The 23,036-nt window shown below is 43.3% G+C and overlaps 1 protein-coding gene across 6 annotated transcripts; it reads left to right on the forward strand.

The window, feature by feature from the left end:
• The first annotated feature begins 906 nt into the window (after positions 1 to 906).
• snx13 (sorting nexin 13) lies at positions 907 to 22,593 on the forward strand. Of its 6 annotated transcripts, none has more exons than XM_076105419.1 (26): positions 907 to 1,058; positions 1,870 to 1,943; positions 9,866 to 9,978; positions 10,094 to 10,196; positions 10,347 to 10,436; positions 12,298 to 12,419; positions 12,519 to 12,637; positions 13,195 to 13,299; positions 13,412 to 13,500; positions 13,816 to 13,899; positions 14,080 to 14,218; positions 14,979 to 15,067; positions 15,277 to 15,376; positions 15,873 to 16,066; positions 16,181 to 16,285; positions 16,415 to 16,585; positions 16,734 to 16,803; positions 17,352 to 17,530; positions 17,634 to 17,741; positions 17,837 to 17,947; positions 18,089 to 18,250; positions 18,438 to 18,509; positions 18,602 to 18,747; positions 19,360 to 19,428; positions 19,512 to 19,624; positions 19,999 to 22,593. In XM_076105419.1, the coding sequence occupies exons 2-26, from the start codon at positions 1,887 to 1,889 to the stop codon at positions 20,232 to 20,234; spliced, it is 2,946 nt and encodes a 981-aa protein (XP_075961534.1). In that variant the 5' UTR covers positions 907 to 1,058; positions 1,870 to 1,886; the 3' UTR covers positions 20,235 to 22,593. The 6 variants fall into 6 exon arrangements, with proteins under 6 accessions (XP_075961534.1, XP_075961536.1, XP_075961535.1 ...); XM_076105421.1 differs by having other exon boundaries at positions 17,388 to 17,530; XM_076105420.1 differs by lacking the exon at positions 1,870 to 1,943 and having other exon boundaries at positions 907 to 1,396.
• Positions 22,594 to 23,036: the final 443 nt, after the last annotated feature.

The following is a 23,036-nucleotide window of genomic DNA, read 5'->3' on the forward strand; positions in this document are numbered from 1 at the left end:
TCTGCTCTCCTGGATTTAGAAGAGCCAGAGACTTTATTTTGCTTCATCCCTGCCTCCCTGCTGGGCCTCCGTCCACCTGGAGACAGGTATCATGACCTAGAACAACAACACTGAGATCTCGCGTAGATAACAATCTTTTTCAGTCACTCTGGGACTCTTTGTCGTTGCTTCTCTGTTTCACTCCCCACCTCCCTGCTCCCTCTTTGCCAAGCAGTGTACGGTACAGCTCAGGTTAATGAAGGTGCCACGGCAATAAATTATGCATTATCAGCAGGTTTGCATGTAGCCACTGGTCAAACATGTGATCAGACTGCACTCTGGTCTTTCTTGTGCAGTCTTTTTTGGAAAGACTTATCATTAAGAAATCTTATTTTTAGATCACCATTATGTTATATTGAGATACAAGTTACATTTAGTGATCAAGCCTATGTCGGTGTAGTAGATGATTTGCTTCTGTAATAAATAGTAAGAGAAGTCAGAAAATTGTTAAATATTGTATTGTATTTGGCTCAGACAGTCGTGATTGTCAGTGCAGTTTGTGCCTTTTTATTTAGCACAGAACAAACGGCAATACAGGCAGTATGCTACAATTTAAATTATATCAATAACAATTAAATCTGTGCAGAAAAAAAACTGTTTCACCTTCATCAGAATATAAATATTTGTAATGAATCTAACCAACACATTAAAGACGCTTTCGTATGTTCACTGCACAGTGTTTTTGAGGTAAACCAGAGACAGATATATATCATAAATTGTGAATATATTCTTGTATTCAGGTCAGTCTGTGGCGATGATCGCTGCATGTGTGCCCGTCAATCAGTCACGGGTGTGTTTTGTTGCGTCATCGCCTCCCAGCCAATCACAGTGCGACGTCCAGAAACAGGGCACCCGAGACGTAAATCTTGCAAACATGGCGACGCTCCGAGGAGGGTACGGAGATTGGAAGTACGACCGTTTTTAACCGAAAAAATAAACCCTCCTCTTCGCATGTTACAATGTGGTGGGGTTAGCCAGAGCCACCGCAATCACAGCCTTTTTAGACAATGTTTGCAGAGGTAAGTTCAAACGCCCCGTGAAATAGACGCGCGTGTCGTTACTGTAGTTTGTTGTTCCCAGTGAGAGCCACGGCTAGTTAGCTTATAGCAGCTAGCGGCGTTAGCGTTTAGCACCGCAGGTAAACACACACACAGCCTGACAGGGTAGAGGACGACACACAGCCGCTTAAAAAGAGCCACTCAACCCGGGATTACACGAGTTAACACGACGTTAATACGATGAGCTCCTCGCTGTCAACACCGTGCTGGAATTAGCTCGACACAGGCAATGTCGAGAGTAAGTTTATATTATGAGTAACGTCCCTCAACAGCGAGTTTCTTCATCACACCGTACACAGGTGAGCTGAGAGGTAGCATTAGCTGTTTGACCTAATGATGAAAGCGAAATAAAGTTACCTACATGCTATCAGCGAGGTTGATTTAAAGCACAGTTGTAGACTAACGTTAGTGCTTCCTAAACTATTTTATATGATGATACACTAACATTTATGTTGGTAACAAGGACATTAGGTGTTGTGGCGTTCCCTTCTCGTTTTACTTTTACTTGAGGGAAAGTCTTAGACATGTAGACACAGCTGTCGGTCAGAAAAACTCCCCACTAATCAGACTCCAACAACTAGTCTAACACATGCTTCCCCTCAAATATTCACAGGGTGTCTTCGGTCCTTTGTCGCTGGTCAGTGGTTGATCACTCAGCCTGACGAGCCGGTTTGTTAGCGACACTTTGTGATGACTTTGTAGATTTGCTACAGCTCTTCTCACGCGATGCAGTTTCTCAATGCAGGCTGGTTCCCTGATTTTTCTTTTTAAGATGGATCCACGAGAGCCATGACACCTGCTCACAAGCAAACAAAGACCGCACTGTCCACCTCACCTGTGAGACAGGTGACCTAGCCACATTTAGGCACCTCTCCAGTAGTTTAAGTACAGGTTTAGCCTCGGTAATAAGGCTTTAGCTGCCACTGCACTGTTCATTTCTGTGTAATGTGCAGCCAGGTGGAGAACTATAGCTGAGTAGCTCTTTGCAAAATGTTACGTCCTGCTGACCTTTAGTGTGAAGTAAATGAAGGGCTTGTATTGGAGCATCCTGTGATGAGTTTGGGCTTCGCACCAGCTTGTAATGTAATTTGATTTTTGAGTGCATGTTTGCACACAAAGTTGTGATGCAAATGTCGCTGCTGTGTTTTGTAGGTCTGTTGCACATTCAACAGTAATATCAAGTTTGGCTGTAGACTTTATTTCTGTCTGACTGTGATTTACTCCTTTTGAGCAAATGGTGTACACACGCATAGCTTGATGAATACACCCTTTTACAGTTATGTTGTGTTCATGCACAGGCACACAAAGTTATCTCTGTACTTTTCACCCCTGGCTAAATCTCATTAAGGTGTCTTAATCAAAGCTTGGTAGACATTAAGGCCAGCACACAGTCAAATCAGGCCTGCCTGCCATTTAGTACACCTCTCCCTCCTTCCTTAAATAGAAGCATAAAGTAAAACGTAAGTACATAGAAGCGGTTGCACTGCCAATCAAGCGGACACCTATGAAGAATCAAGTCCCGTCCTGACCCGTGTCCAGATATATCCATAGTGTGTCGAGGTCAAGCAGTTGTTATTATATTTTACTTAATTCTGTGTATCAGTTTTGTGTATAATTTGACGTTAAACGGCTACAGCTGCTAAACTTAAAACAACAAATTTGGGGCAGCACAGGTGATGCAGACGCCTACTACTGCAGAGGTACAATTCCCAGTGGGTGCTGATGCTGATGGCCTAGTGATTCCTACTCTTTGATTGGGATCTTGGGTGAATCACATAAACCTCCAGATATGCCCGACCGGAGAAGCTTCTCTCTACTATAAAGTGGAGAGACATAGTTGGGGACATTGAGTATGTATCAGAGGAGGCATGTGGCTAATTTCTCCCCAGGGTAACAGTGGAGTTAGCAGTGCCAAACTACAGCTGGAGGGATAGAAAAATATGGGAACAAAGTAGTGCTCAGCCACACAGCTAGGGATCAGAAGACTAAATTGGTACCTCACCTTAGCCACAGACTGTATCTACTACAGCTGGGGGACAAATCAAAGCTAAAAACCAACAGTAAATGTCTTAGTAAGGTCTAACTGGCAGAAATGCCTCTAGGTGTACACGTTTCTTGAACTCTACTGAAGAGATGAACATCATTCCTCCAAAAGATATTTGGTGCTTTGATGATGGAGCGTCTAACCCGCCAGCCCAAAGCATCTGATAAGTTGTGTTTCTCCACTCTTTTCTTTAATTTGTCACCCATACTAAATATGCTCACGTATATATCTGTTACCACTTCAGAAAGTGGAGTACGTCCTTGTGCAGTGATCAGATAATCCAAGATGCAAAGTTAGAGCAGGGCCAACGATTAATGGCAAATGGCTGTTCGTGATACGTATGTCGTACATATACTCTCACAGACTCAACTTGTTACATTTTAACTGGTATTTCAAATCTGTGGGTGCTCTGCTAGTCCTACACCAGCTGGTCTGTGATTGCAAAAGATGAACAGTTTATTCAAATATCTCAGGTTGTGTTTTTTCAGGTGAGAAGTGCCGTGTTCAGTATGAGATTGTTGGCCTCGTGTCTGCTCTCCGGCTCTACTTGTCTCTCCACCTAATGTGTATTTAGTTAATTTAGGGAAAGCTGAAGTCTAGTTTGTAGGTGATTGCACAGCACAGATTTAGCCTGTGGAGTATCTGCTCTACTGACTGTTGTTTGTTAGTGTGGGTTGACCACCTTCAGATGACAGAATAGCTGCTGAGCTTTCAGCCAACCTCCCTATGGAGAAGACAACCAAACAGGGCAAATGTTTTCATTAAATGAATTGTGTCCTAAGATATCAAAAAGTATGAAACATGTTACTATCATTTTCCAATTTTAAACGGCACCAAAACTGAACCCGAGCTTTGGAAGCTGCTGTTACTCCCATTTGATTGATGAGTCGTTTCTAAGAAGACTCATAGACGACAACAACTGAATCTATTTACATCTCCCTATAATCCTGGCAATTTCAGTTGTTTTTGAATAAATGTCATTTTTCTTGTCGTCGTTTGAAATTGAATTGCATAGTTTCCTTTACATACTCTTTTTTTTTTTTTTTTTTTTTTTTCGTTGTAGAGTTTTAATCATGAAGCTGAGATGGGAGCTCTTTGTATTATGTCATCATGGTGGTCCTGGTGGATTAGGCCAGCACGATCAGTCCGCCCCACTCACTTTCTCTCCCTTCGAGGCATTAACCATGGCTCTCCCACAGGAGAGCTTTAATGGACTGAGTTAACCTCTCACCCAATGACCACACTCATCGGGGTTGCAGCTATGCGCTAGTTGACTCGAGCATATATCGCAGAAATTGCAATATCCATCCTGGAGCAGTTCTTACCACGTGTGTGTGTGTGTGTGTGTGTGTGTGTCCAGTGCAGTGTGTCTGTAGTTCTGCATGGATTTGTTGTTGCCAGGAAATCTGTGAAGTAATAATCTCCAAGTCACAGATAACACTGTGTGTGTGCCTTTAGTCAAGGACATCCAAATAGCTCCCGTAAAGACCTTTGTGGCAGAAAGAGAAGCAGGCAAATGAAACTAGAGTTACGACATGAATATATTAAAAGTAATAGTTTCAAAGTTATTTTGGTGTCGTTAAGATAACATTGCATGAATATCTCTCTACTTGATCCGTGGCCATTATATGAACAGCTACGCAAGTAAACCTTTTTTATTATAGAACTGATGATCAGTTGAATGAATTGTGGTTTAAACATATGTATGAAGATGTGTTTTTGAACAACAGACGTCCATATTTCCGTCTATCTGCACATGCAGACCTCTTGCTCAGAGACTGCAAGTATTATTACGCTCGTGGTTATCATGTGTCTGTGCAGTGTGTGTTGCATAAGGAAGAGTTGCCGAGATGTTTAGATGTGTGCTTTCCCGTTGGGCTTGGGTGTTAATCACTGGAGCAGATGGTTCATGTTTAAAACCCCGTGTAAGCTGTAATGACTCAAGAGTGTCGGTTATCGTCTTTCCTGCAGAGCCTCCACAGCCTCATCACACAGCCCTGCTGATAGCCTCCACATTCACTGCTGACGTCAGACGGGACATTTGAGCTACATTGAAATACTTTTCTCAGCGAATGATTGCATTTGGTAGGATGGACTCGGACAGTATTTCTTTTATGTTGGAAAATTGCCTTCACACCCAGAAAAAAAGGCAAATGACCAAATAAGAAACAATGAATGCTGCACAAACAAAAGCTGATTGGAAACTGTTATTTTGTATTAAACTGATACAGGGATTTATCTTCCTAATGCCTAGTTCACGCTACAAGACTTTAGCCCTGATTTTTCCACTCAACGACAATAATGGAGCTCCCGGACAGAAGCCCCATATCAGAGGCAAATCAGCGTATGCTCAGGGCTCGAGCGCTGTGTGTGAACTGTTCAAAGACACCGGTTCACTGCATTCCAGATATATCTAGCATGCTAAATGTCTGTCAGGGAACTATAACCAATGAGCGTGCGAGGCACTGGTTGAGGGTAAACCTGTCTGAGGAGTCGCGTGTAACAATAGGAACAATTGCGACACATAGCATAGTTTCTGTTGCACCTAGGGTGTTGAATGTTTGCATGAATAAACACAACGCAGTGACTGATCTACATAGTGGAAATAGTAAAGGCGTGTGTGGCAACAGGCTGACGTGTGTCAACGATAACATGAACAAGCATAACTGGCCCTTGTCACTTTTTGTGTGTGTGTGTGTTTTCCTGACAAAACGTAGTTTTGAGAGCTCGTTTTGGGTTTCCGCCCGGTGAAATATCTCGTAGTGTGTGAGCCTCTGTCGCCGATCGGTTATTTAATGTGAAAAACTTACAAGACAGCAAGTTGTGTGGTGTACAGCAATCTGATGACTTTGAAAGTTGCGCAGCGTAAACTTGGCTTAACCTGGGTATCAGCACTAAAGCCATCTAAGCCCTTATATTACTAAAGCAGGAAACACTGCTTACAGTTTATTCTGGTAACCACAAACTCGGATCGTATCTACAGAATCTGTCTCGAAGGAATTCAAATATTTTTCAAAACGATTTAGCCGGCGCTGACTGTCTCTGGCAGTGTGCTCTTAGACCCTTACTAGTTTCTACATGATGCTGTTCACTGCAGAGGTTCAATGAGTAGTTGCTGCTTCAGGTTAATCCACAGTTATGAGACTCTATTATCACACTGTTATCCTGTGTGTGTCTGTAGAATACAGTCCCCTGTTAGCATGTAGCTTATGCCTGGTGGTAATAAATGTGTCTGATGACTGCAGTGGGTTTGCTGAAAGCTTCTGAACCAACAGTGAAGCCACTGCCGTCTCTCTGACTGAGTGAAAGAGTGGATGTGTTACTACGGGTCAAGTTCTTCAGTGAGGTTTGCATGACAGTCATTACCTAGAGTTTCATTTGTTTTTCTCATATGGTGACAACGTTGTTGCTGTTCAGGACACTGTGGTGTAAGATTTGTGGTAGGGTATAAACTCTGTGAATAGCATTCCTTTGTATTTCCACCACTCCTAGCTCAACTGTAATAACAGTCCTCTTCTTACGCCAGGCCATTCTCTTCCCAGAGTCCTAACCCTAGCTGCTATTAGCGACTTTGTCCCAGCCAGTTATGACTTGAGAGAGAGGGTAGTCTAGCCAGTTTAGACACATTCTGCAGCACCATTGGGTTCACGTTCACTCAATACACTCTGGTACACTCAGCTTTTTGCAATAACCAGGTTTCTTTTTTTAAACGTTATGTACATAGGAATCCCGGTTTTGTTAATCTGGTAAGGTCCTCTGACCAGTCACTGGTGGTCGTCCCCCGGGAGCTAGTCTGTGGAACAAGACCCACCACATCAGATCTGCCCCCTCTACCGAGTCATTATAATACAATCATTTACATTAGCTTTGGTGCAAAATATGGTAGGTGGTAGGGAAGAGAACTGATTACTGACCAGTTACATGTAAATGAGGGTTTTAGAGTAATTACAGTGCATGTTGATATGTTCTAATATTTCCTGCTCGAACCTGATTTTTACCATAAGCGGGTTCATAAACAAAGTGTCTGCTGTGCGTCATATATTCCAGGGCGTGCTCTTTTAGAGGGATAGTTCACTTAGGTTTCTGTGTTATTGTGTGACTTTTGTGTTTTAAAGGGTTAGTTTGGATTTATCAAAGTCACACAATAACACAAACTTACCGATTGGGGCAGCGGTAGACCAGCAACTCTTCTGTTTTTATCAAAGGAGTCTGGTTGCTTTCAAGAGAGCATAGACAACAGCTACAGTGTCCCGTGGGAAAGGTGCTGTCTGATGGCAAGGAAAAGCGTTGAAACTATTCTAGATATAGCGTTCAGTTATAGTGATTTTTCTAGGTGGGCCTTCTTTTAGGTGCTGCTGCCCCCGTCCACAGCAGCACATTGCTTAGCTTCTGTGCTGGTTCTCCAAACTGGTTGTGTGCTGACGGCCATCTATTGTAGATAATACACAGACTATGTACAAGTACCTCATACAACCCCACTTTAAATAATCCTATCCATGTGTTTAAAACGCGTTCTGCTGTCCTGTCTCTGCCTACACTCTGTGTATTAGTTGTTTTGTTTACAATAAGCAGGTGACATGCATTTCTTTAGAGGTTTGATACTATAGTTGTGCAATAATGTTCATAACATCATGCACCCTCCCATGCAGACGGATACCTACGTCATGCACCACATTCAGATTTGCATGTAGAGCCATAGGTTGCACTGAGCCTGGTTCACACATTCGTACTATACTATAGACCATATTCCTCAGCAGTAGTTTTCTTAGTGTCAATAGACTCCCTGTGTGCCGTGGTCATGCTGTACATTGCTGTCCCCGTTGGCAGCATGCGTGTCATCCGACTGTCCATAGCTGGCTGTGGCAGAGAGGACAATGTCTCAGTGTCCGGAGGACATTCTGTCTGTGTGTCTATGTGGCTCCATCAGTGGAGCTGCTTATGTGAGGAACTCTGGTACTGAATGTAGGGCAGCTGACGATCTTCACTGCTGATCAGCGTGGTGTCCGTCTATCTGGTGGCTCCACGGTCAGGGTGTGACTTTTATACAATGTGAGACATTCAACCACCGTTGTGTACATGACTGCACACATTACCTCATGAAACTGTGTATTAATGAACTTTCTTTGGTTTGCCTGGTTTCATTATTGCAGCTTGCACTTGCTGGTTGAAACACGTTTGTGGCGCTCATTATCAACCCCCGTGTAGCCTGACTGAAACTGGATTTCTCCGGTCAATACTGATTAGCGAGGGGACGATTTATGATTGTATAGTGGATCTAAATAAAAAAAGACACTCGCAATTAGCTAATCAGGCCAAATTATTTGGATAATTGGGAATATTGGCAACATGTGTGTCTTGAAAAAGCTGTGTAGCTCGCTTTAGTACAGAAGTGAGACATAGAGAATAAATAAATACAGGAATTATCATGTAACAAAGAACAGACTCGCACCATGTTGCTATTTTTCTATTTATCTGTTATCTATGCATGAGGGCCTTATGCTTTACATTTATTTAAGGTTGTGTGATTGATTGTTTTTCACTAAATAAAGATGTCTTATCTGTTACGCATTTAAAATGTATGTATGTACGACATGCAAGATAAAGTGATTCTAGTATATTTTAGTGACATTTTAAGAGTTTTATGCATATTTTGATGATAATTGGAATAATAACATGAATCACAATTAATTTGGCCAGTATAATCGTGACATGAAATTGTATAAGTCCAATGACTCATCTTGATATCAATATTTGGGAGTTAATTAAAGTTTTCTTGTGTTCTATAAAGGCAATGATTGCATCTGTAGCATCGTCAAAGTATGGGGCTGAAGAAATTGTTAGAAGAAGCTGCTAGCTAATGTTTAAATATAAACTACAATATGGCTTCAGCATATATCTGGTAAATACATTGTATATGTTGCACATCCTAGTTCAAACACAAGATGTTGCCTAATTTATTGAAATCATTTTGATAGAAAATGAATATTCTATGGCAGTAGTCTAAAAACTCAGATTGTCTCGCAGCGTAATTGGTTGAAAACTTCGCACTTACTATTGTTTGACTCGTGACTCCTTTTGTATTTCTCTGTATATGGCCCACAGTGAAAATAATTTGGCCACCACTGTACTAGAGTAACTAATGTGGAGAACTGGGACACAGCTGTTGGATGGAAACGAGAGCTTGGTTTCCTGCATTGACAACAACAGGAAAACCATAGGATGTGACACACACACACACTCACACTATGCCTGATTCTTTCTAACAACACACCACGATGTGTGTCTTTTTTAACATATTATTTTCTACAGTGTAGAAAGGTGTTTTTATCTCTGCATGACGTCCTTGTTCGGTGCCTTTCTTTAATCCTCTGACTTGCTCCTGATTTATTGTTACTTTTCACTCAGAGTGGGCAGTCAAGCACAAACAGTTTTATGTGGGGAATTGATTGATGGGGGGGATTAAATTGATTTATAACAGAAGACTTAGACTTTACATTTAATTTGTAGGTTTGTTTACTGTGTACAGTAAAGTAACACCAGACACAAATGGTACGATCGTAAACAAAAGAAACATTCTTATATTTGGACTGTTAGTCTTAGTCTGCATATTGAAAGACCTGCCATTGCGTCTGTCTTTCTTCTGACCAACTATAATGATCTCCAGACTGGTTAAAGTATAAACTGTGTACATAGAGTATTTATACCTTGTTTTTGTGTGTTTCAGGCCAGTCTGTCCATCTGGGGATGGGGGGGTCTTGGAGTCGTGCTGTTCCTCGTCACTTTTGGACCCTTTGCCATATTCTACCTGGCCTTTTATATCTTCTGCTTCATTGGAGGGTGAGCAGGAAGACCACTAAACCATCCACCGTGTCTTTACAGAAGCATGCTCTCTCACGCTAACCACAACACCCGATGGATATCTTTTCGCTGTTCTCTCACTTCTGTTTCTCAGGGGCTTTGCGGTCACTCTGCTCTATGGAAAGATCAACTCAGAGAGACACCTGGAGAAGTGCGAGCAGTCTTACTTGCCGCCCACACAAATTGGTATACTGAAGGTAAAAGCCCGCTGAAGCACACATGCATTTTGACCTCGCCGACACAAACGAATGCATTAGTTGTAAATCGAGTTCCTGTGTTGATGAGGTCGGCTTACCATGCAGGTCAGTCAGGTCTTCATTGGGTGTCTTTCTTTTTGTCTCCTTCAGATGTTGGATGAGATGAAGCTGGAGATGAAGGCCATCAAAATTGACAGGAGACTGACTGGATCCAGTTTCATTGATGAACCACTACAACAGGTGTGTGTGTGTGTGTGTGCGTGTGTGTGTGCGTGTGTGTGTGTGTGTGTGTGTGCGTGTGTGTGTGTGTGTGAGCTTCACCAGCAACATGATTGCACCTTTGACAGTCAGAATGGTCAATTATCAAGATTACTATATTACACATGACCAATGTTTTGTGTTATTAATGATTTTTTTTTTTTACATTCCTTTTTGTGTTTATCTTGCCCCTCGTATGGTATCGCCACACTTAGCTAAAACTATTGCATTCTAATACAATAAACCTGCAATAAATTCTACCTTTTGTAGCATAAATTACAATTGTCACGGATCATGAATGTCATCACATAGGATTCTCCGTGAAATTGAGTATTATCCTTTGTCCCTCTGTCCACTTCTGAGGTGACATAGCTGAGGTGACATAGCTGAGTGTGACATAGCTGAGTGTTATCTTCTGCACAACAGAAGATAACAGGCTTATGACTAACAAATACTAGCACTCCAGACATTTTGGACACTGGCCCACTTAAGTCGCTGACCCATCAGCCTGCCTAGGTCAGCAACTTCACGGCCTCAAGGCAGGAAGTAGGTGGAAGTTATATATGCTCTGTCGAACAGTGTGTGCATAAAGCCTCAGCGGTCCTTGAGCAGGAAGTCTGTCAGCTAATTGTTGCTGGCTGTTGTTCCATCAAATAAGAATATAATCGGCCAAAAGCTCTGGAAGAAATATGACGAATAACTAAATGAAATAATAGCTTTATTAAATTATAACGGGTACTACCAACAAATGTCACTTGCACACATTCCCCATCTTGACTTAACACTGAATGAATTTCAGCTCTGCTTCTATTTATCTTTTTTATCTTCACACTTGTTGCTGTCTTTAAAATCAATTTGTTAATTTGAACAAGCAGTGGACCACACACTGACGTGACCGCCACAAGTTTGTATTAATTTAACAATAAATAAACGGCTTTAGTCTACAAAACAATATTTAAATGTATTTAAGGTTGCTTACATCATGTCAGCAGATGATGCCGTTCTTATGTGGCCTTCTATAACCTCATCTGACAAACTTTCCTAACAGAAAGTGGAAGTGAAGGTTTCTGTGCTGTTGCTTTTACTCTCTGGCGGTGACTCTGCTGGTAATTGACTCAGAATCTCTTTTAGCTGAACACATTCGTAAATAGATCCTCTAAATGATGGTGAGGCTGTCCGTCAGCATTGCAGACGGGCAAGATGAGCCTCCTGGCTTTTGTCTGGTAGTCACAGTGTCTTTCCACCCGATCCTGTGGTTACAACACAACGTAAAGCAGCGTGGCTGGCCGAGTTAAGTGCAGACACGGCAGTTTGTTGATGGTCAGATGACACTGACGGCTCTACTATGGTGAGCTCTGTTCTCCCCTTCCTTCCTGGGAATGCACACTAATCATTTCAGCGGCATGTGAACCTTGAGATCTTTAGCTAAGTGTGACATCATGTAAACCTGCGTCATGCTCTCTAAGAGACATCGATGGTATTGATTTTTCTGGCACATTTTCCTTTTGTCTCTTTTCTCATTTGCACAAAAAAACCCGTCATAACAAAATCCTCCCCCCCTCTGCAGCTCAGATAGTAGCGCAGTAGACGGTGTTTGCTTGATTTAATAATACTACTGAGCTGTATCTCTACTGTATAATTTAACAAGGTTTCCTAGGACCTAATAGTCCAGTAATCAGTTCTCTGGGTGTTAATACTAGACACTGACAATAAAAAGATTTAATTGTCTTTAAAAAAAGATTATTTACCAATCTCGCTTGCACTCTATCTCCAGCTCGTTGGGTTGTTGTCTTCACTAAATGTATTTTCTATTTCCCTCCTCCATACTTCTTTGCCGCTGTAGGTGATCCAGTTTGCTCTGAGAGACTACATCCAGTACTGGTACTACACTCTGAGCGAGGATGAGTCCTTCTTATTGGAGATCAGGCAGACGCTGCAGAATGCCCTCGTCCAGTTCTCCACACGGTACAAGAAACACTTCTCTCTGTCTTGATATTGAGTGTTTTATACAAACCAAATGTTGTGTATTTATTTTACGTTATTCCTGTGTGTTTATTTTCAAAGGTCCAAAGAAGTGGACTGGCAGCCTTACTTCACCACTCGCCTGGTGGACGACTTTGCCACTCATTTGCGTGTCTTTAGAAAAGCCCAGGATCGCCTCTCTGACAAAGAGGACAAGCAAAGTGAGCACACGCATTCATACGCACCTTCTTTCTCACTCGCACAACTCTTGCAGAATAATCCAAGTCTCGTTCATCCATTCGTGTGTTCACGGCTGTCCAAACTCGTGCATTTTTGCTGAAAACCAACCATTGAAAACGCTTCTGCAGAAGAAGTCTCACGCTTGCGCAGGCTGGACGAGTAGCGGGCCTATCGTCTGTTTTACTCTCTTATCTTAAATGCATGTGTTTGGGAAGAAGTATACAACCGGATATATGTGACGTGGATTATACTGCACGAGTTGTGTGAGAGTTTGTAAACGGATGTTTTGATATGAGCCTCCATTTACTTTTCACTGTTTTTTGAGTTTTGTTAATAATCTAATTTAAGTTAACGCGGGTGAGTAATTGATATACGAATGATCATTTTCAGTAATCCTTCATTCTGTGTTTTTTTGATCCTCTACATTATAAGATTTGATTACAATTGTGCTGCAGAAAAATTCTTCCACGAAGACGAAGTCAGATGATGAAAGTTCAGGCATTAATGGTGATAATGACGAAGAGTGATGTTTGAACAGGGGACATAACAGAGGAGCTGGTGGACTCCTTCTTTGAGGCCGAGGTGGAGATGGAAAGGAAGATTTGTCGAGACGTAGTGTGCACTTCACTCAAAGATGAAGAAGGTAAACACACTTTTGTAAAGTGCCTTTCAGTTCACACTTCCCTGAAGAACTCTTCACACAAACGTGTGGCTGTTTGATGATGTGACATGTGACGTGTGTGTGTGTGTGGCAGGTTTTCTTCGGGACTTGTGTGAGTTGCTTCTGTATCTGTTACTACCTGCTGGAGATTTCCACAACAAGAACATGAGATACTTCCTACGGGTGAGTGCACACAAACAATCACGAGCTCTCACTCTCGCTTGCCCAGTCTGTCAAACGATCACAACACGCGTGACTTCACTGGTCTTAGATGTGAATATGAGGCGCAAAGTCACACATTCAGTCACACGATATGTTGTACAACCTGTGTTGTTAATTTGTCACGGTGGAGCCGCCGGCAAAATGCTCCCACTTTGGCTGCCAACAACAGGTTCCTGAATAAACTACACTGCCCTACTAGACCACGTGACGGCATGCTTCTAGTGTAAACTGTTGAGAGTTAACCTAAGAAATGCCCTGTGATGGTTTTTATTTAAGGAGGTGCTGGCGCGTGGTGTCCTCCTTCCTCTGATCAACCAGCTTAGCGACCCAGACTACATCAACCAGTTTGTCATCTGGATGGTGAGAGTTGACACACATCCATACCTCCTACCTATTAGCCATTATTCTATCTTTTTGTGCAAATAATATAAAAAAAAACTATCCAAGTAACAACTAAGAAAGTCAATGAAATGGGTCAGAAACTGCATTGGTTGTGTACAGTATGTTGAGGACATACAAATGGATGTGATTTCTGTATAGATCCAGGACTCCAGCTGTAACTATGAAGCCTTCATGAACATCCTGAAGCTCACAGACCGGCCTGCTGAGCTGGAGGCCGTCAAGGACAAGGTGCTAGAGGAGCTGCAGTTCCTCCGCTCTCTGGACACTGCCGGAGATGGTGGGCACTCACTTTTTCACACTGACATACAGACGCATGCACACGTGAAACCAAAGCATGGATATGGTCCGGAGAATCGGGTCCAGACATTATCCAGAGTTGCCCTTTCACACGTGTAGCACACAGCAGGAGATTGTCCGTGTCAGATGCGGTCTCACCTCCTGGAAATACTCAGTTTGGTTCAGGCGAGGAATGGCGCCTGGGTAGAGCGTGCCCGGGGCAGGACGTGACCCAAAAAGGCTTCAGTCACTTAGCCGGCTCGTGATTTGTTCTTAAACAGAGTATTTTGCTGTTCCTTTTAATTTTCAGGACTGTTTCAGCGTCGGCCTTTACAGCTCCCTGATCTCGTCCTCTCTCCAGTTAGACATTTTTCGGTAGCGTCTTCGTCTAAATTACTCCTCTTCTTGCTGCGATAGAAACGTCATCAACTATCCAAGTGGGAACTTGGATAGTTGGACTGGCTCACTGCGTCATTCTCGGGACAATTAGTGGCTCTATTCACACATTGGCCACTACACAGACTTTGCAATCGGGAGCTGGCATGCTAAGTCCGTTTAATGTCCGGTTGAAAAGATTCAGAGATTTGCGTTGGCACATACAGCTCCTCTGGGTAATGTCTGGATCATTTCCGGGGTGGCAGTGCATGTGTGAAAGGAGCTTAATTTGCCACGAGAATAGGACGACACAAATGTAAAACGTGGCTTAATATATGCACTGCTTTCATCTCCTCCCTTGATGTCTCTGTTTCTCTGTCCTTCAGACATCAATGTGATCAAGAACCAGATCAACAGTCTTCTGTTTGTGAAGAAGGTGTGTGAGACCAGGATCCAGAGACTACACTCTGGCAAGGTGAGAGACTGCAGCGCTGCTGTATAGTGCTTACACTTAAACATACATCACTTATTGTTGGTGTGATGGTAAAACATTGTCTGCAAGTCCCAGCTGCAAATGCTCAAAGTCAGTTTTATCTTTTTGGAGCCAGACAGATGAAGAATAGAGTTTTATCTTTTCTGCTTTGTGTTTCAGTCTTTACTTTTCCTTTTTCCTGTGTCTTGTAGGAGGTGGATGCCTTGAAGCTGGCAGCCAACTTTGGCAAGCTGTGTGTTATCCCGCTGGATCACATCCTCATCCACAACATAGCCCTGCAGTTCTTCATGGGTAATTGGAACTGGAAATGCATCATCACACGAACCACAGATGCCAAAACGTCACTGTAGTTATCCCAAGGCCTTAATCCTGAACATTTCTGTTAATCATCTTGATAATCCATAACTTATTCCATTTTCTCCAGCATTTATAACCCAAACCTGTCTCGTTAGGCGCACTCCTTTTCAGTCCCAAATGACCTCGTCGGAGACTTTAAAAGGTCACTCCACTTTACAGATCAGATTACGGTAGAGTGTGTGTTTATGTGTGCGAACTAGGAGTCGAGCCAAGTTGTGTCAGATCTGGTGTGGAAAATGAGCGAGAGCCAACAGCCTAGACATCATCGCCGTCATTTGTTATTCCGTCATAATATCAAAAGCGTTAACTAAGAGTGTAACAGTAGATGCAGCAGCAGCCAAAAGTGCTAAACGTTAAAGGCACCGGCATGCATGTGCAACCAAAGTGCGACGACAGACGGACACCAACTCTTGTGTGTCTGTTGATCCAGACTTCATGCAGGCAGCGGGGGCCCAGGCAGAGCTGTTCTTCTGGCTCACCGTGGAGGGCTACAGGGTGACGGCGCAGCAGCAGCTGGAGGCCATGCAGGGCTGGCAGACGGACGGCAAGAAGCAGCCCAGCGCCACCAAGGGGCTACTGAAGGCCGCTGCACTGGGCGTCTTCGAACAATACCTCTCAGACAAGGTGGGAGGGATCACATGAGTGTCTCCCCAACTGTTTTCTTTAGCTTGTGTAGTCGAGTATTTTGAGACAGCATCTTAACGGCAATCGATCTTCACCTGTTTTCTTTGCGGACAGGCGTCTCCCAGGGTGCAGGTGGACGAAGCATCCGTAACAACACTAGGGGAGAAGCTACAGAATGACGACCCCACGCCAGAGATATTTGATGAAATCCAGAGAAATGTACTGAATCTCTTTCTATCTGTGTATGAGGCGATTTTATGAATCATGCCATAACTCTGAGAGATTATATATCTTCTTATTTGCAAAGCTTTTAGTGTTGACAAACTATTTCACACACATTTGTCCCAGGTGCATGACATGATGCTACGTGATGAGCGCTACTACCCCTCCTTCAAGCAGAGTCCTCTCTATGTCCGCATGCTAGCAGAGTTGGACATGTTGAAAGAGCCGAGCTACCGGGGGTCTGATGACGGCGAAGGAGAATCCTTCAATGGCTCTCCCACAGGAAGCATAAACCTAGTAAGTCTCCGTCACCTCCTGATGCGGGGCTCAGAAAACAAATCCCGATATGGAGACGTGCCCGGCATTGTTTTTGTCACCCATCTTCCACAGCGTTGTTGTTGGCAAACTACATCGTTAAATGATGACTTGTTTCTTGTGATTTCAGTCTTTGGACGACTTGTCCAACTCCTGCCATGATGAAACTATGCACCTACATGCCTTCATCTCTGACACAGGTACACACACACACACACACACACACAGTCATATACACTCGTCTAAAAGTGTAGGGCGGAGTGTTTAAATCACTCCAGCACTTTTTGCTTCATGTTCACAAGCAAAGGGTTGCGAATAAAACTTTTAAGAGTTTGTTAGATTCTGGCAACTTGTGTACGCACTTGGTGTTTGGTTGTTGTAACTGTTTATGTTGAGTGTGTGTGAATTTGTTGTGTATATTGTGTGTGTGTGTATATATATATATATATATATATATATGTTAGCCCCTGTTGGTCCCTCTGCACGTTTCTTCTTTGAACCTTTTATTTCCGAGCTCCATTCATCGTCTTCTTTGTCACTTCATACTGTTCCAGTATTCTTTATTTCTTTCGTTTTATCACCTTCACTGTTTTTTCTGTTCTTCCTTTTTCCTTCCTCCTCCCCCCTCCCCTCCCTTACCTTTCCTGTCATTCCGTCACATTTCCGAACCTGCACATTCTTTCTTTTCCGCTTTCATCTACCCCCTCGTCCTCCATTCCCATTTTGGATGTATGTCCTGGCGCCGTAGCTGACGCTTGTCTCCCCGGCTTCTGGGGTGCTGCAGGGGTGTGCAACGACCACGGTAAGACCTACGCGCTGTACGCCATCACCGTGTTCAGACGCAGCCATGACGGCAGTGAGGACTGCTGGAAGACCTATCGCCGCTACTCTGACTTCCACGACTTCCATATGAGGATCACTGAACAGGTGTGTGTGTGTGAGATATGGTGTTTGTGTACCAGTTCTTCAGTCAGCAACATCTCATGAAGTCTGTTGTCTCCCTCTGAGTGATGCATATATTCTGTTTTAGTGTGAGAACCTGGCGCCGATCCTCAAGCTGCCAGGGAAGAAGACCTTCAACAACATGGACAGAGACTTCTTGGAGAAGAGAAAAAAAGACCTCAATGCGTACCTCCAGGTAACTGTTTCACATCCTAGTGTTGCCTTTGTTGTCTCACATCATTTTGTTGAGTGTATATCAGTAACTTTTGTATATATGTGTGTGTGTGTCAGTTGCTGCTAAACCCAGAGATGGTGAAGGGCTGTCCAACGCTGATTCCTTATGTATATGACTTCCTAGAGAACAAGGCCTACAACAAGGGAAAGGGAGAGTTTGCACGCAAGGTCATTTATTTACTACTAACTTGCTGCAGAATTATTGTATATGTAGTCAAGATTTTATACTCGCATTTATGTAATCGCAGAGATATGAGTGGCTGATTTTCTAAAGTAGATTTTCTCCTCCTTGTTTTATTCCCCCATCAGATAGACACATTTGTAAATCCTCTGAGGAGCTCCATGAGAAATGTGTCCAACGCGGTGAAGGGCCTGCCAGACAGTCTGGCTGAAGGCATGACCAAGGTCTCTGATAACATGGGCCGCATGTCAGAAAGACTCGGTCAGGACATTAAACAGTCCATTCTCAAGGTAACACCATCACATGGAGCAAGTACTGTGCATCCTAATACAGGAAAGCAAAGCAATTTACTGTTTTTTTCTTCTTCTTTTTTTGTGGTTGACATCATCAGAATATATTTTCCGTAATCTTCTGTTTGATGGCTGATAATCTTCAAATACAATGTGAAATGGGTCTGATGTCTCTTCTTTTTTCCAGGTGCCTCCACTCCTCCCCAAGTCTGACATCGACCCTGAACACTGTCGGGTTTCTGCTCAGCTTGATGACAACGTGAGTCATGTTGGGTTTGTTTTCCGTCTTTCATTTCCTTGTTTTTTAAAATATATTTAAATGGTCATTCATATGTTTATCGGTGTGTCTAGGTGGATGATAACATCCCACTGAGGGTAATGCTGCTGCTAATGGATGAAGTATTTGACCTCAAGGAGAAAAACCAGTGGCTGCGCAGGAACATTAAGAACCTGCTGCAGCAGCTCATCAGGGCCACGTATGGAGACACCATCAACAGGTCAGAGACACAAAATACACGGAGCAGACTGACAGAAGTACACAGACCGATGGAAAAAATATATATACGTATATGGCAGACTAGTCAGAAATGTTTTATTAATGTATATAATCCTCTGCGCCTACCAAAACATGTCTATAAATGATCCCAGACGCAACCAGACCTGTTGGCAGAACTTTATTTGGTTTTAGAACGATGATGAACTGGAAGTATTTTCCTCAGGATGATCTTTATGTCCCAGGTGATATCTCATCCAGGTTTTTCACATAACTGATACTGGGATCTCCATCCTATTTCCAGTGAGTTGAGCTGTGTTGGTGATGTGAAATGTGATGACTGGGTTGGTTACAGATATTAACCAAAATACAGACTTTCAGACAAACACCTCATTGCCTAAGATGCACAAACACCTTCATTGCAGAACCAGTTCCACCTGAGAAAACAGCATCATGGTGTTAAAGTTCACAGATCACAGGATGTTTGCACACAGCTAAACTGAACACAAGTACACACGTGTTCAGAGCCTCAGACAGTCTCTCTGGTAGGCAGAGTAAAGGGCAGTGAAGCGTCACACGGAGCACCACCTGAATCATCTTTCCTTTGTCTCTGTAGGAAAATAGTGGACCATGTGGACTACTTGACCTCACCTGAGCAGGTTGCAGACTACGTCAAGAAGTTCAGGTAACCCCCTCACATTTTTATTTGAAATAACTGATTGGTCAGAAGAATTATGAATGACCCTCAGTGGCTGTGTCTCCGTTTAGGGATTCCTACTGGCCCAACGGTATGCTGGCTGAGACGCCACCCCGCAGGGACAAGAGCATCCGCATGAGGACACGAATAGCTGCCAAGACCAGTCTGCTGGGCATCATGCCAGGTTAAAACACACACACACACACACACACACACGAGCACTGCGCTCTTTTTCCGTCTATATTAAGCCTATTGTGTCTTTTCAAGCAACTGTCTTTCGTCTGTCCCTTTCACCTTTCATTTTGTAAAAGATTTGTTTGCTCACTTCAATTTTCCTTTCGTGTCATGTCTCTGTTATCTAACTAAACAGCTCCATGCCTCATTCTGGCCTAATGCCACATTAAAGGGGCAATTAAGTGACATAAACGCTCCTCAGGTCAGCCCAAGTACCGCACTGCTGTGAGCTCAACACAGAAAATGATCCTTCTTTTCATTTCCCCCTTCCTCCTTGAGAGTTTGTGCTCGCTCCTGACCGCTGTATTTCTCTCCCGACCTCAGACGAGCTGAAGCACATCATCGGAGCGGACACCACGAGAAAAGGCATACTCCGCGTCTTCGACATGTTTCAGTACCAACCCATGAACCGCCGGCTGGTCTACGTTTTGCTGGAGGGCTTCTTGGAGACGATGTTCCCCCAGTACAAATTCCCCGAGCTCTTCGTCAAGCTGCACTCCCGCTCGCCACGCATCCACAGATACGGCCAGAAACTCAAATCCTCGTCCCTCAAGAGGTGACAGGAGAGGACAGAGGCAACGGGACATGGGCCGACTAGACACACACAGACTTGAGAGCTGAGAGTGGGGGGGGGCTTGATGTGAACGTTGAGGTATGTGTGTGATTTCTGCCCTTCCACTTCCCTCACACACTATTTTCAGTGAGAACACTCCAATTATCCAGCTGATTATTTCTGTCAAGACAGAATTGAAGGATGAACAACACACACTCTGCCCTCCTCTCACTCTGTGACACACACACACACACACTAATGCGCAACACAAATCCTGTAATTTGCACCAAGACTGGACATGGCAGTCTTTTCTTTTAGTTTAGATATTTTCCTCCTCCTTTTTGGACTTTTTAGTTGTGTTTAGCTTTACCTTGGGCCAGTCAATGCTGCTTTCTCCTGGTCCAGAGAGCAGACCACAGATACTGTATTGTTTTTAAACTGCAGGAGTAGATAGCATAGACCCACACCTTGCCTTACCTTCCCGCTTCTGTCTTTTGGCCGGTTCACTCTTACCATCTCAGTGACCTGGCCCACTCAGCTGTAGTCCAACTTACCCTCATGCTGTAGACATCTTATCTGCAAAAGCTGCACACTTCTTCTTTTTTTGTTCATAGCAACCAAATATGTCAATAGCACTGGGTTAAAGGCGCTGTTTTTAAAATGTGACTGAACAAATATGGGTCGAAAGAGATGATTTAGATTTGTATTGTCTGCATCTTTTCCAGCCTCAATGCCTCTCTTGAGACGGTTTCTTTTTTTTTTTGTCTTTCCAAAGTGTGACTCTGATGTACCACCCATGATCCTCAAATAGATCCACCCCCCCCCCCCCCCCCCCCCCTTTAATGCTACTGTCATAACCTGTGACAACCAAAGCTCATGCTGTTCCATATGTGTGTGCGCGCACTGGTTTGGTGTTGGGATACTCTGAACGTTGTTCTTCATATCCTTAATCATATGAGGAAAGAGAATGCAAAGTGGACCTGGAACAACCCTAAAAGGCGAGGCTGTGAGGACACACAGCTGTGGGAGGCTCGGCTCTGGTGGTCCAAGCGCACTATCAAAGAATGTACTCTCTGGTCTAGTGTATTTGGCTCATGTAGAATTGTGTGTGAATGGTCGTGTGTGTGTGTGAGCGTGTGTTTAGCACAAAGATGCAGTCTTCTTCAGTCAGAAACTGCCAGTGTGAGCTAGTGAACCAGCCTTAAAACTATATACAGTATATACTGACCAAGAGGCGCGCTAGAGGTAGCTCCCCTTCACTCGACTGAACGTTACAAGGAAATCAAGATGGCGATATGGAGATATATCCACTTTTATTCAGAGAAAATGTCTTTAATTTTGTGCAATATTTGTTTTTTCTTTAATGCATGTGCATTTTGAATCATTGTATACTTAAAAAAAAAAAAAGTAATTCATCTTGTTTTAATAGTAGAAAACATGAAAGAAGCTTCCCAAGAAATGTCTTCTCATCCCAACAACTTAACATTCCGTTGTTGTAAAAGTACAATGTTTATTTTACAGACTTGTTTTATAAGTCTGAGGGTTTTTTTGTTTTGTTTTTTGGTGTTTGGGGGGGTATTTTACACTTATCCCTCGCCCACTCGTACGGAATCTTGTGTCAGTTGGGCAGCGGCAGCGGGGTTTTCTGTGTAGCAGCCTGATGATTAGCTCATTGGGCTAGAACTAGTTCAGAGGCGCCTCAGACAACAGCTTCTTCTTTCTTTTTTTAACTCATACGTGGCGTTTTATGCATTCAAGCCTGTTCTGTTGAGTGTGAACAGATCTTTGTTGTTATTAACTGACAGCTGGAGGGCCCCGCGTTCCTGTAATGAGCACTTACCGTAGCAACTGTGGGAGGGGGCCGTGGGCTGGACGGAGCCCCATTCTGCTGCAGTCGCTGGATGGAGCGCCCCTCGTCTGCTTCGGTTGATTTGCTTGCACTGAGCAGCCCCGGTGGACTCCGATTGGCTGAGTGAGGAGGACGTGAACTGGAGCCTCGCTTACTGGGAGGTGAATATTTTTGTTCCCACGGTGGAGGATGTCACTTCTAACTTTCTGCACTTCTCTCCATACAGGAAGGCTTGGCTTTTTTTTTTTTTAACCCCAGTATTTATGAATCTATGATTATGAAAAATTGTGCATATCTGTGTACAGTATGTGTTAATAGTGTGCCTAAATGTACTGTCGACTCTATTTTCATATTTTTCTTTAACCTAAAAAAAAAAAAAAATGAATCTGAATGTCATGATCATTTATGCGACTGAAAATGACTTTAGGGTGTTTTCTTGCATCATGCTTATCAAACTCTTCCTTGTGAGCTATTGTGCTCAGATCAGTATAACACTAATAAAAGATAACTAAAACTATCGCACCCTCGGGGCTCTGCTGTTTTCAGTACCTTTGTGTGATGCATTTGTGATTCGTATAGATTTGCAGGTGCTGTGTCGGTGCTGAGCTTAATGAAACACTTCTGATGTGGCTGAAGTTTACGTAGCCGCTAAAAATAAGGCATTAATTAGACCACTAACTAGTATAAGATGATCTGATTGTTGTCTAATTTAGATGTTTGCTTTTTATCTTGTAAGAACAGGTTTCTTTTCTACTATTCACGGATATATTTTTGTGGAGCAAAACGAGTCTGTTGACACTGAGCAGAAACAGAGAAATGATTCATTAAATACCTCTGGAAATGTCTTAACTTACATTATACATTCCCCTTAATCAGGTATGTCCAAAGTCCGGCCCGCGGGCCAATCACGGCCCGAGGTCAGATTTTATATGGCCCGCACCTTCTGTCTTAAAATGCATT

Source organism: Anarhichas minor, unplaced genomic scaffold (assembly GCF_050575085.1).
Source record: "Anarhichas minor isolate MPS153535 unplaced genomic scaffold, ASM5057508v1 ptg000033l, whole genome shotgun sequence".
Lineage (NCBI taxonomy): Eukaryota > Metazoa > Chordata > Actinopteri > Perciformes > Anarhichadidae > Anarhichas > Anarhichas minor.

What these genes read in the sequence shown, in the direction of transcription:
- snx13 (XM_076105419.1), top strand. Translation starts at nt 1,887, where the DNA reads ATGACACCTGCTCACAAGCAAACAAAGACCGCACTGTCCACCTCACCT. An exon ending in ATCTTCTGCTTCATTGGAGG is followed by an intron (nt 9,979 to 10,093) that starts GTGAGCAGGAAG and finishes TCTGTTTCTCAG; the next exon opens with GGGCTTTGCGGTCACTCTGC. An exon ending in TTGATGAACCACTACAACAG is followed by an intron (nt 10,437 to 12,297) that starts GTGTGTGTGTGT and finishes TTGCCGCTGTAG; the next exon opens with GTGATCCAGTTTGCTCTGAG.